Source organism: Oncorhynchus masou, unplaced genomic scaffold, assembly GCF_036934945.1.
Source record: "Oncorhynchus masou masou isolate Uvic2021 unplaced genomic scaffold, UVic_Omas_1.1 unplaced_scaffold_591, whole genome shotgun sequence".
Taxonomy (NCBI): Eukaryota; Metazoa; Chordata; class Actinopteri; order Salmoniformes; family Salmonidae; genus Oncorhynchus; species Oncorhynchus masou.
In genome coordinates, this window is record NW_027012332.1 from 57,824 (window position 1) to 71,078 (window position 13,255).

Genomic DNA, 13,255 nt, shown 5'->3' on the forward strand with positions numbered 1-13,255 from the left:
TGTTCATCATGCTATAACCTGTTCATCATGCTATAACCTGTTCATTATTCTATAGCCTGTTCATTATTCTATAACCTGTTCATCATGCTATAACCTGTTCATCATGCTATAACCTGTTCATCATGCTATAACCTGTTCATCATGCTATAGCCTGTTCATCATGCTATAGCCTGTTCATCATGCTATAACCTGTTCATCATGCTATAGCCTGTTCATCATGCTATAGCCTGTTCATCATGTTATAACCTGTTCATCATGCTATAACCTGTTCATCATGCTATAACCTGTTCATCATGCTATAACCTGTTCATCATGCTATAACCTGTTCATCATGATATAACCTGTTCATCATGCTATAGCCTGTTCATCATGCTATAACCTGTTCATCATGCTATAACCTGTTCATCATGCTATAACCTGTTCATTATTATTATAGCCTGTTCATCATGATATAACCTGTTCATCATGCTATAACCTGTTCATCATGCTATAGCCTGTTCATCATGATATAACCTGTTCATCATGCTATAGCCTGTTCATCATGCTATAACCTGTTCATTATTATTATAGCCTGTTCATCATGATATAACCTGTTCATCATGCTATAGCCTGTTCATCATGCTATAACCTGTTCATCATGCTATAACCTGTTCATCATGCTATAGCCTGTTCATCATGTTATAGCCTGTTCATCATGCTATAACCTGTTCATCATGCTATAACCTGTTCATCATGCTATAACCTGGTCATTATTCTATAACCTGTTCATTATTCTATAACCTGTTCATTATTCTATAGCCTGTTCATTATTCTATAACCTGTTCATTATTCTATAGCCTGTTCATTATTCTATAACCTGTTCATTATTCTATAGCCTGTTCATTATTCTATAGCCTGTTCATTATTCTATAACCTGTTCATTATTCTATAACCTGTTCATTATTCTATAGCCTGTTCATTATTCTATAACCTGTTCATTATTCTATAGCCTGTTCATTATTCTATAACCTGTTCATTATTCTATAACCTGTTCATTATTCTATAGCCTGTTCATTATTCTATAACCTGTTCATTATTATTATAGCCTGTTCATTATTCTATAACCTGTTCATTATTCTATAGCCTGTTCATTATTCTATAACCTGTTCATCATGCTATAACCTGTTCATCATGCTATAACCTGTTCATCATGCTATAACCTGTTCATTATTATTATAGCCTGTTCATCATGCTATAACCTGTTCACTTGTCTTGCGGTGGAGACATTTGTAGAACCACTCAGAAGGTGATGAACGGCTGTGTTATGCTTTAGACAACATGTGATGTGGTTGTCAGACTTCCTGTCTTGTCCTCATCAGCTGATCTGACTGTACTGATGTTATACCTGGTTTCAGCATGCCACTAACCCTTCTGTTGGTGCTTTTCTCCTCTCTCTTCCTGTCTCTTCCTCTCCTCTCCTATCTCTTCCTGTCTTTAACTCTCCTAACCTCTCTTATATCTTCCTCTCCTAACCTCTCCTCTCTTTTCCTCTCATAACTTCTCCCTTCTCTTCCTCTCCTTACTCCTCTCTCTTCCTTTCCAATCCTCTCCTCTCTCTTCCCCTTTCTTCCTCTCCTAACCTCTCCTATATCTTCCTCTCCTAACCTCTCCTCTCTCTTCCTCTCCTATCTCTTCATGTCTCTTCCTCTCCTATCCTCTCGTATCTCTTCCTCTCCTAACCTCTCCTCCTCTTCCTCTCCTAACCTCTCCTATCTCTTCCTCTCCTAACCTCTCATCTCTCTTCCTCTCCTAACCTCTCCTCTCTCTTCTTCTCCTAACCTCTCCTCTCTCTTCCTCTCCTCTCTCTTCCTCTCCTCTCTCTTCTTCTCCTAACCTCTCCTCTCTCTTCCTCTTCTAACCTCTCCTCTCTCTTCCTCTCCTAACCTCTCCTCTCTCTTCTTCTCATAACCTCTCCTCTCTCTTCCTCTCCTAACCTCTCATCTCTCTTCCTCTCCTAACCTCTCATCTCTCTTCCTCTCCTAACCTCGCCTCTCTCTTCCTCTCCTAATCTCTCCTCTCCCATTCTTCTCCTAACCTCTCCTCTCTCTTCCTCTCCCCTCTTTTCCTCACTCTTCCTCTCTCTTCCTCTCCTCTCTCTTCCTCTCCTCGCTCTTCTTCTCCTAACCTCTCCTCTCTCTTCCTCTCCCCTCTTTTCCTCACTCTTCCTCTCTCTTCCTCTCCTCTCTCTTCCTCTCCTCTCTCTTCCTCTTCTAACCTCTCCTCTTCTTCTCCTAACCGCTCCTCTCTCTTCCTCTCCTAACCTCGCCTCTCTCTTCCTCTCCTAATCTCTCCTCTCCCATTCTTCTCCTAACCTCTCCTCTCTCTTCCTCTCCTATCTTCTCCTCTCCTCTCTCTTCCTCTCCCCCCTCTCTCTCTCTTCCTCTCCCTCATCTCTCTCTCTCTCTTCCTGTCTTCTCCTCTCCTCTCTCTTCCTGTCTTCTCCTCTCCTCTCTCTTCCTCTCCTCTCTCTTCTTCTCCTAACCTCTCCTCTCTCTTCTTCTCCTAACCTCTCCTCTCTCTCTCTTCCTCTCCCCTCCTCTCTCTTCTTCTCCTAACCTCTCCTCTCTCTTCCTCTCCTCTCTCTTCTTCTCATATCCCCTCCTCTCTCTTCCTCTCCTATCCTCTCCTCTCTCTCTCTTCCTCTCCTAACCTCTCCTCTCTCTTCCTCTCCCCTCCTCTCCTCTCTCTTCCTGTCTTCTCTCTCCTCTCTTCTCCTCTCTCTCTCTTCCTCTCCCCTCCTCTCCCTCTCTTCCTCTCCCCTCCTCTCCCCTCTCTTCCTGTCTTCTTCTCTCCTCTCTCTTCCTCTCCTCTCTCTTCTTCTCCTAACCCTCCTCCTCTCTCTCTTCCTCTCCCTCCTCTCTCTTCTTCTCCTAACCTCTCCTCTCTCTTCCTCTCCTCTCTCTTCTTCTCATATCCTCTCCCTCTCTCTTCCTCTCCTATCCTCTCTCTTCTTCTCCTAACCTCTCCTCTCTCTTCCTCTCCTCTCTCTTCTTCTCATATCCTCTCCTCTCTCTCTTCCTCTCCTATCCTCTCCTCTCTCTCTCTTCCTCTCCTAACCTCTCCTCTCTCTTTCTCTCCCCTCCTCTCCTCTCTCTTCCTGTCTTCTCCTCTCCTCTCTCTTCCTCTCCCCTCCTCTCCTCTCTCTTCCTCTCCCCTCCTCTCCTCTCTCTTCCTGCCTTCTCCTCTCCTCTCTCTTCCTGTCTTCCTCTCCTCTCTCTTCCTCTCCTCTCTCTTCTTCTCCTAACCTCTCCTCTTTCTTCCTCTCCCTCTCTTCTTCTCCTAACCTCTCCCTCTCTCTCTTCCTCTCCCCTCCTCTCCTCTCTCTTCTTCTCCTCTCCTCTCTCTTCCTCTCCTCTCTCTTCTTCTCCTAACCTCTCTTCTCTCTCTCTTCCTCTCCTATCCTCTCCTCTCTCTCTCTCTTCCTCTCCTAACCTCTCCTCTCTCTTCCTCTCCCCTCCTCTCCTCTCTCTTCCTGTCTTCTCCTCTCCTCTCTCTTCCTCTCCCCTCCTCTCCTCTCCTCTCCTCTCTCTTCCTGTCTTCTCCTCTCCTCTCTTGTCCTCTCCACTGCTCTCCAGACTACGGCCAGAAGGCCCAAGGTGAGCCCAATCTTCTACAGAACCATTTTGTTCCTTATCTTCTTGAGTGAACTCAGTCATTTTTTTCACTTCTAAGTTTTTCAAACTTTTATCTTTCTTTTTATTCTTTATATATATATATATATATATATATATATATATATAGTTTTTCTTCTCACTCATAACTAATATTTTTATTACATAGGTCTGTATTAATCCATCTGTCTTCTGGTGAATGTCAGAAGCTTTGCCAGACATTACATTTTCTATACCAAATTTCACAGTGATGTGTTTGTCTGGTCCCCAGTGTCTAACCCCTTGCTGGGGACATGATGGTCTAACCTTCATCTCTCTCCTCCTCTCTACTCCTCTCTCTCTCTCTTTCCTCCCCTCTCCTCCTCCTCCTCTCCCTCTCTCTCTCCCTTTGCTCCTCTCTCCTCCTCTCTCTCTCCCTTTCTTCCTCTCTCTCCTCTCTCTCTCTCCCTTTACTCCACTCTCTCGCTCTCTCTCTTTGTCTTCCTCTCTCCCCCTCCAGCCCAGCCGTCCTGCGGGAACCGGAGCCTCCAAGGCGGGGCCCTCTGGGTCTGTGTCTGCCTCGGCTGGAGAGATGAGCAGCAGCGAGCCTTCCACCCCGGCACAGACCCCCCTGGGGGCCCCCATCATCCCCTCACCCGGGGGGCTCCTCTCCCCTTCAGCCCCCCCACCTCCACTCCCCAGCAAGGTACAGTGGATGACTAACTGTACTGTATGGCTCACTGTGATACTGGAGTGACGCAATACCCTCAGGTGTAATGACACAGTAAACACAAGCTGTTCTCCCTCATTTAGTCACCTGTTAACAGGTGTACAGTCTTGGGTTAGAAGTGTACAATATATAGTAAGCCATATAAAAAACAACAACATGTAAATATAATTTTACCTCATTTTTCTCCGTAATTTCATGGAGAACCCAGAATCTCAGGTGGCACTGCGATGCCTTAGACCACTGCGCCACTCGGGAGGCTATAGCAAATAGCTATACAGATTCTGTATGTTTTTAAAGACTCATTTTACCTGGTGTCTAAGTGTGTAAATGTTAGCTATACTCTGTAGTACAGATGTCGGATTTTAATGTGCCCCATTTCATCGCAGGAGGATTTTAACACATATTTAACATGTATAATGGCCACCAGGGGCGGCTGGAAGCAGTGTTTTTAAGGCTACAGTATAACAACGCACTATTGTATCTAGTGGGCGTCCTCATACCTGCAAGAATCAAATATTCTCACGGCTCGCATAAGCATTGTGAACTGCCGTAGCGCTGTGGTCTGAGCAGCACGATCGGAGTGTCATGGAGATCGCGCCCAGTGGCGTGCAGTAGTTTTGACGCTTTGTGTGGACTTTTATTAAAGTTTATTAACGTTAATTTAAGGTTACCGCAATTTGGAATGAGATTTGAAGGCAGCATCACGTGATACGGCATTTACATTCTACGGAGCGCCAGACGTTTGTAGCAGCAGCGTTAGAAACTAAGCAATTCAGTGAACTACTAACGCAAAGAAATAAAAGCATCTCTCACGAATAACAAATAAACAAGTAACATAATGGATCTCCTCAGTACCTGTTAATGAATGAAGTTGACAGCGACCAGAATAATGATCCTTCGGTACAACTCCTCTCACACGTTGCTGGTTTGCTGTTGCATCATTGTGGACACGACAGGTGAACTCGCATGTTTGCAAACGAGGGAATAAATCAACTGTTTAATAATGACTAATAGGCAGATTAGTGGTGTTTCTCTGTGTAGCTACTATGTTTTGGGATTCATCCACACAAATTTCACGCCCGTGCATATTATAAAATGACACCGATGTTCATGATAATTTCTTTTCGTTGATAACTAATATTGAAAGGTTAATATGATGTTAAATTAATAAACTAAATTAGAACTCTACTTCTTCCTAATGTAAACTACATGCATTGGATACAGGACAAATACTGTCATGTGATGAAGGATAACTTGTCCATTATAATTATATACATGCATATATATCAAACAAGAACGTACACTATCATTCAAAAGTTTGGGGTCACTTAGAAATGTCCTTGTTTTTTGAAAGAAAAGCACTTTTTTTGGTCCATTAAAATAACATCAAATTGATCAGAAATACAGTGTAGACATTGTTCATGTTGTAAATGACTATTGTAGCTGGAAACGGCAGATTTTTTTTTATGGAATATTAAAAATATCAAGACGACATTGAATGTTCCTGAGTGGCCAAGTTACAGTTTTGACTTAAATCTGCTTGAAAATCAATACTTAAAAATGGATGTCTAGCAGTGATCAACAACCAACTTGACAGAGCTTGAAGAATAATATGCAAATATTGTACAATCCAGGTGTGGAAAGACTCACAGACATTTACATTTACATTTAAGTCATTTAGCAGACGCTCTTATCCAGAGCGACTTACAAATTGGTGAATTCACCTTCTGACATCCAGTGGAACAGCCACTTTACAATAGTGCATCTAAATCATTAAGGGGGGTGAGAAGGATTACTTATCTTATCCTAGGTATTCCTTGAAGAGGTGGGGTTTCAGGTGTCTCCGGAAGGTGGTGATTGACTCCGCTGTCCTGGCGTCGTGAGGGAGTTTGTTCCACCATTGGGGGCCAGAGCAGCGAACAGTTTTGACTGGGCTGAGCGGGAACTGTACTTCCTCAATGGTAGGGAGGCGAGCAGGCCAGAGGTGGATGAACGCAGTGCCCTTGCTTGGGTGTAGGGCCTGATCAGAGCCTGGAGGTACTGCGGTGCCGTTCCCCTCACAGCTCCGTAGGCAAGCACCATGGTCTTGTAGCGGATGCGAGCTTCAACTGGAAGCCAGTGGAGAGAGCGGAGGAGCGGGGTGACGTGAGAGAACTTGGGAAGGTTGAACACCAGACGGGCTGCGGCGTTCTGGATGAGTTGTAGGGGTTTAATGGCACAGGCAGGGAGCCCAGCCAACAGCGAGTTGCAGTAATCCAGACGGGAGATGACAAGTGCCTGGATTAGGACCTGCGCCGCTTCCTGTGTGAGGCAGGGTCGTACTCTGCGGATGTTGTAGAGCATGAACCTACAGGAACGGGCCACCGCCATGATGTTGGTTGAGAACGACAGGGTGTTGTCCAGGATCACGCCAAGGTTCTTAGCGCTCTGGGAGGACGACACAACGGAGTTGTCAACCGTGATGGCGAGGTCATGGAACGGGCAGTCCTTCCCGGGAGGAAGAGCAGCTCCGTCTTGCCGAGGTTCAGCTTGAGGTGGTGATCCGTCATCCACACTGATATGTCTGCCAGACATGCAGAGATGCGATTCGCCACCTGGTCATCAGAAGGGGGAAAGGAGAAGATTAATTGTGTGTCGTCTGCATAGCAATGATAGGAGAGACCATGTGAGGTTATGACAGAGCCAAGTGACTTCGTGTATAGCGAGAATAGGAGAGGGCCTAGAACAGAGCCCTGGGGGACACCAGTGGTGAGAGCGCGTGGCGAGGAGACAGATTCTCGCCACGCCACCTGGTAGGAGCGACCTGTCAGGTAGGACGCAATCCAAGCGTGGGCCGCGCCGGAGATGCCCAACTCGGAGAGGGTGGAGAGGAGGATCTGATGGTTCACAGTATCGAAGGCAGCCGATAGGTCTAGAAGGATGAGAGCAGAGGAGAGAGAGTTAGCTTTAGCAGTGCGGAGCGCCTCCGTGATACAGAGAAGAGCAGTCTCAGTTGAATGACTAGTCTTGAAACCTGACTGATTTGGATCAAGAAGGTCATTCTGAGAGAGATAGTGGGAGAGCTGGCCAAGGACGGCACGTTCAAGAGTTTTGGAGAGAAAAGAAAGAAGGGATACTGGTCTGTAGTTGTTGACATCGGAGGGATCGAGTGTAGGTTTTTTCAGAAGGGGTGCAACTCTCGCTCTCTTGAAGACGGAAGGGACGTAGCCAGCGGTCAGGGATGAGTTGATGAGCGAGGTGAGGTAAGGGAGAAGGTCCCCGGAGATGGTCTGGAGAAGAGAGGAGGGGATAGGGTCAAGCGGGCAGGTTGTTGGGCGGCCGGCCGTCACAAGAAGCGAGATTTCGTCTGGAGAGAGAGGGGAGAAAGAGGTCAGAGCACAGGGTAGGGCAGTGTGAGCAGAACCGGCGGTGTCGTTTGACTTAGCAAACGAGGATCGGATGTCGTCGACCTTCTTTTCAAAATGGTTGACGAAGTCATCTGCAGAGAGGGAGGAGGGGGGAGGGGGAGGAGGATTCAGGAGGGAGGAGAAGGTGGCAAAGAGCTTCCTAGGGTTAGAGGCAGATGCTTGGAATTTAGAGTGGTAGAAAGTGGCTTTAGCAGCAGAGACAGAGGAGGAAAATGTAGAGAGGAGGGAGTGAAAGGATGCCAGGTCCGCAGGGAGGCGAGTTTTCCTCCATTTCCGCTCGGCTGCCCGGAGCTCTGTTCTGTGAGCTCGCAATGAGTCATCGAGCCACGGAGCGGGAGGGGAGGACCGAGCCGGCCTGGAGGATAGGGGACATAGAGAGTCAAAGGATGCAGAAAGGGAAGAGAGGAGGGTTGAGGAGGCAGACTCAGGAGAAAGGTTGGAGAAGGTATGAGCAGAGGGAAGAGATGATAGGATGGAAGAGGAGAGAGTAGCGGGGGAGAGAGAGCGAAGGTTGGGACGGCGCGATACCATCCGAGTAGGGGCAGTGTGGGAAGTGTTGGATGAGAGCGAGAGGGAAAAGGATACAAGGTAGTGGTCGGAGACTTGGAGGGGAGTTGCAATGAGGTTAGTGGAAGAACAGCATCTAGTAAAGATGAGGTCGAGCGTATTGCCTGCCTTGTGAGTAGGGGGGAAGGTGAGAGGGTGAGGTCAAAAGAGGAGAGGAGTGGAAAGAAGGAGGCAGAGAGGAATGAGTCAAAGGTAGACGTGGGGAGGTTAAAGTCGCCCAGGACTGTGAGAGGTGAGCCGTCCTCAGGAAAGGAGCTTATCAAGGCATCAAGCTCATTGATGAACTCTCCGAGGGAACCTGGAGGGCGATAAATGATAAGGATGTTAAGCTTGAAAGGGCTGGTAACTGTGACAGCATGGAATTCAAAGGAGGCGATAGATAGATGGGTAAGGGAGAGAGAGAGAATGACCACTTGGGAGAGATGAGGATCCCGGTGCCACCACCCCGCTGACCAGAAGCTCTCGGGGTGTGCGAGAACACGTGGGCGGACGAAGAGAGAGCAGTAGGAGTAGCAGTGTTATCTGTGGTGATCCATGTTTCCGTCAGTGCCAGGAAGTCGAGGGACTGGAGGGAGGCATAGGCTGAGATGAACTCTGCCTTGTTGGCCGCAGATCGGCAGTTCCAGAGGCTACCGGAGACCAGGAACTCCACGTGGGTCGTGCGCGCTGGGACCACCAGATTAGGGTGGCCGCGGCCACGCGGTGTGGAGCGTTTGTATGGTCTGTGCAGAGAGGAGAGAACAGGGATAGATAGACACATAGTTGACAGGGTACAGAAGAGGCTACGCTAATGCAAAGGAGATTGGAATGACAAGTGGACTACACGTCTCGAATGTTCAGAAAGTTAAGCTTACGTAGCAAGAATCTTATAGACTAAAATGATTGAAATGGTACAGTACTGCTGGAGTAGGCTAGCTGGTAGTGGCTGCGATGTAGCTAACCTAGAAAATCGCTCTAGGCTAAACAATTGACTTAGATACAAAGACGGCTATGTAGCTAGCTAGCTACGATCAAACAAAACAAACCGTTGTACTGTAATAGTTACTACAGTGCTGCTATTCGGGGGCTAGCTGGCTAGCTACGTTAAGAGAACGACAATAGCTGGCCAGCTAACCTAGAAAATCGCTCTAGGCTACACAATTGTCTTAGATACAAAGACGGCTATGTAGCTAGCTAGCTACGATCAAACAAAACAAACCGTTGTACTGTAATAGTTACTACAGTGCTGCTATTCGGGGCTAGCTGGCTAGCTACGTTGAAAGACCGACAATAGCTGGCCAGCTAACCTAGAAAATCGCTCTAGACTACACAATTGTCTTAGATACAAAGACGGCTATGTAGCTGGCTAGCTACGATCAAACAAAACAAACCGTTGTACTGTAATGAAGTGAAATGAAAGATGTGATACTACCTGTGGAGCGACGCGGAATGTTGACCGGGTAGTTGGAGTTCAATTCGGTAGAGGTTGGCTAGCTGTTGGCTAGCTAGCTAGCAGCATTTCCTACGTTAAGGACGACAAATAGCTGGCTAGCTAACCTCGGTAAATTAAGGTAATCACTCTAAGTCTACACACTCTAAACTGCACAATTATCTTGGATACAAAGACAGCGAAGACAACTATGTAGCTAGCTGACACTACGCTAATCGAGCCGTTCAGTTGAGTGTAATAGTTTCTACAGTGCTAGTGGACAGTGGATGTTAGCTAGCTGCTTAGCTAGCTGCTGGGCAGATACGTTAGGACGACGAAATACGATAATATGCAATTGTCGTTGATACAAAGACGGCTATGTAGCTAGCTAAGAAGAAATTGCTAAGATAAGACAAATCAAACCGTTGTACTATAACGAAATGTAATGAAATGTAATGAAAAGTTATACTACCTGCGGACCGAAGTGTAGATGCGACCGCTCGCTCCAACCGGAACCTAGAGACTGAGCCAGAAAGACTGAGCCAGAAAGACTCACAGCTCTTAGAGACTTAACCAGAAAGACTCACAGCTCTTAGAGACTTACCCAGAAAGACTCACAGCTCTTAGAGACTTACCCAGAAAGACTCACAGCTCTTAGAGACTTACCCAGAAAGACTCACAGCTCTTAGAGACCTACCCAGAAAGACTCACAGCTCTTAGACTTACCCAGAAAGACTCACAGCTCTTAGAGACTTAATGAGAAAGACTCACAGCTCTTATGGACTTACCCAGAAAGACTCACAGCTCTTAGAGACTTAACGAGAAAGACTCACAGCTCTTAGACTTACCCAGAAAGACTCACAGCTCTTAGACTTACCCAGAAAGACTCACAGCTCTTAGAGACTTAACGAGAAAGACTCACAGCTCTTAGACTTACCCAGAAAGACTCACAGCTCTTAGAGACTTACCCAGAAAGACTCACAGCTCTTAGAGACTTACCCAGAAAGACTCACAGCTCTTAGAGACTGAACCAGAAAGACTCACAGCTCTTAGAGACTTACCCAGAAAGACTCACAGCTCTTAGAGACTGAACCAGAAAGACTCCCAGCTCTTAGAGACTGAACCAGAAAGACTCACAGCTCTTAGAGACTTACCCAGAAAGACTCACAGCTCTTAGACTTACCCAGAAAGACTCACAGCTCTTAGAGACTTACCCAGAAAGACTCACAGCTCTTAGACTTACCCAGAAAGACTCACAGCTCTTAGAGACTTACCCAGAAAGACTCAAAGCTCTTAGACTTACCCAGAAAGACTCACAGCTCTTAGACTTACCCAGAAAGACTCACAGCTCTTAGACTTACCCAGAAAGACTAAACGCTGTAAAAAGTGATTTTAATATATTTCTTTTTTTAATATTATTTTTCATTTTCAATAAATTTGCAAAAAAAAAACATGTTTTCACTTGATCATTATTTATTTATTTTATACCTTTATTTAACTAGGCAAGTCAGTTAAGAACAAATTCTCATTTTCAATGACGGGCAGAACAACAGATTTTTACCTTGTCAGCTCAGGGATTTGAACTTGCAACCTTTCGGTTACTGATCCAACACTCTAACTACTAGGCTACCCTGCCACCTCTACACTCTAACCACTAGGCTACCTGCCACCTCTACACTCTAACCACTAGGCTACCCTGCCACCTCTACACTCTAACCACTAGGCTACCCTGCCACCTCTACACTCTAAACACTAGGCTACCCTGCCACCTCTACACTCTAAACACTAGGCTACCCTGCCACCTCTACACTCTAACCACTAGGCTACCTGCCACCTCTACACTCTAACCACTAGGCTACCTGCCTCCTCTACACTCTAACCACTAGGCTACCTGCCTCCTCTACACTCTAACCACTAGACTACCTACCTCCTCTACACTCTAACCACTAGGCTACCAGCCTCCTCTACACTCTAACCACTAGGCTACCTGCCACCTCTACACTCTAACCACTAGGCTACCCTGCCTCCTCTACACTCTAACCACTAGGCTACCTGCCACCTCTACACTCTAACCACTAGGCTACCTGCCGCCCCTACACTCTAACCACTAGGCTACCTGCCGCCCCTACACTCTAACCACTAGGCTACCTGCCACCCCCGTACACTCTAACCACTAGGCTACCTGCCACCCCATTATAGGACAAATAGTAACATCACCAATCTGAGGTAACATCACCAATCTGAGGTAACATCACCAATCTGAGGTAACATCACCAATCTGAGGTAACATCACCAATCTGAGGTAACATCACCAATCTGAGGTAACATCACCAATCTGAGGTAACATCACCAATCTGAGGTAACATCACCAATCTGAGGTAAAAAAAGGAAGTGTATTTACCATAACTAATTATTCTGAAAATGTTAGCATAATGTATTGTATAATATGTAAATCCAGGCTGTATCACAACCGGCCGTGATTGGGAGTCCCACAGGGGCGGCGCGCAATTGGTCCAGCGTCGTCTGCGGAAGGCCGTCATTGTGGCAGGGTAGCCTAGTGGTTAGAGTGTTGGACTAGTAACCGGAAGGTTGCAAGTTCAAACCCCCGAGCTGACAAGGTACAAATCTGTCGTTCTGCCCCTGAACAGGCAGTTAACCCACTGTTCCTAGGCCGTCATTGAAAATAAGAATTTGTTTCTAACTGACTTGCCTAGTTAAATAAAGGTAAAATAAAAATAAAAATTGTAAATAAGGATTTGTTCTGACTTGCCTAGTTAAATAGAGGTTAAATAATTCAAACGATTATAATAATAATAAATGATAGTAAATCCACATTTTTACAACAATGACATCATCGTAGTAAAATAAAACACAAATTCCCCAGACGCTCCTAACATGCTGACCAGACCTCTCTCAAGCAGGTTTATTTATTGCACATTTATTTATTATTTATTATTTATTTATTATTTATTAGTCTCATCAGATGTGATCAGGAGACACAGGTTGAAATATCAAAACCAACTCTGAACCAACTATATTAACTTGGGGACAGGTAGAAAAGCCTTTCATGGACATTTAGCCAGCTCGCTTGCTGTTGCTAGCTACTTTGTCCTGGGATATAAACATTGGGTTGTTATTTTACCAGAAATTCACAAGGTCCTCTACTCCGACAATTAATCCACACATAAAAGGGTAAACCGAGTTGGTTTCTAGTCTCCTCCGTCTTCTTCTTTGGACATTGGCAACCAACTTTAAGGTGCGTTACCACCACCAACTGGAGTGTGGACCTCAGTTCATCTTCCAATCACGTGGGTTTATGCTCCGAAAAACCAATGAGGAGATAGGAGAGGCGGGACTTCAAGCGTCACAAATAGAACCTGTTTTAGAGCCTGGCTACCCAGACGCTCGTCGACGCGCTGATTGAATATGTATATGTGTACATTTATTTTGCGACGTGAGCGGTGTGGTCCGCATGTAAGGGAATTCACCCCCGTAGTGGACAAAAATTAATGGC

The 13,255-nt window shown here is 46.0% G+C and overlaps 1 protein-coding gene across 1 annotated transcript in view; it reads left to right on the forward strand.

Annotated features, from left to right (window-relative positions):
- The window catches only part of LOC135536292 (dynactin subunit 1-like), a 140,299-nt gene that overhangs the window by 54,826 nt on the left and 72,218 nt on the right, over positions 1-13,255 (forward strand). Inside the window, exons 6-7 of the mRNA XM_064962649.1 lie at positions 3,615-3,635; positions 4,150-4,335. Coding sequence (XP_064818721.1) covers positions 3,615-3,635; positions 4,150-4,335 — 207 coding nt within the window. The remainder of the gene's footprint in view (positions 1-3,614; positions 3,636-4,149; positions 4,336-13,255) is intronic.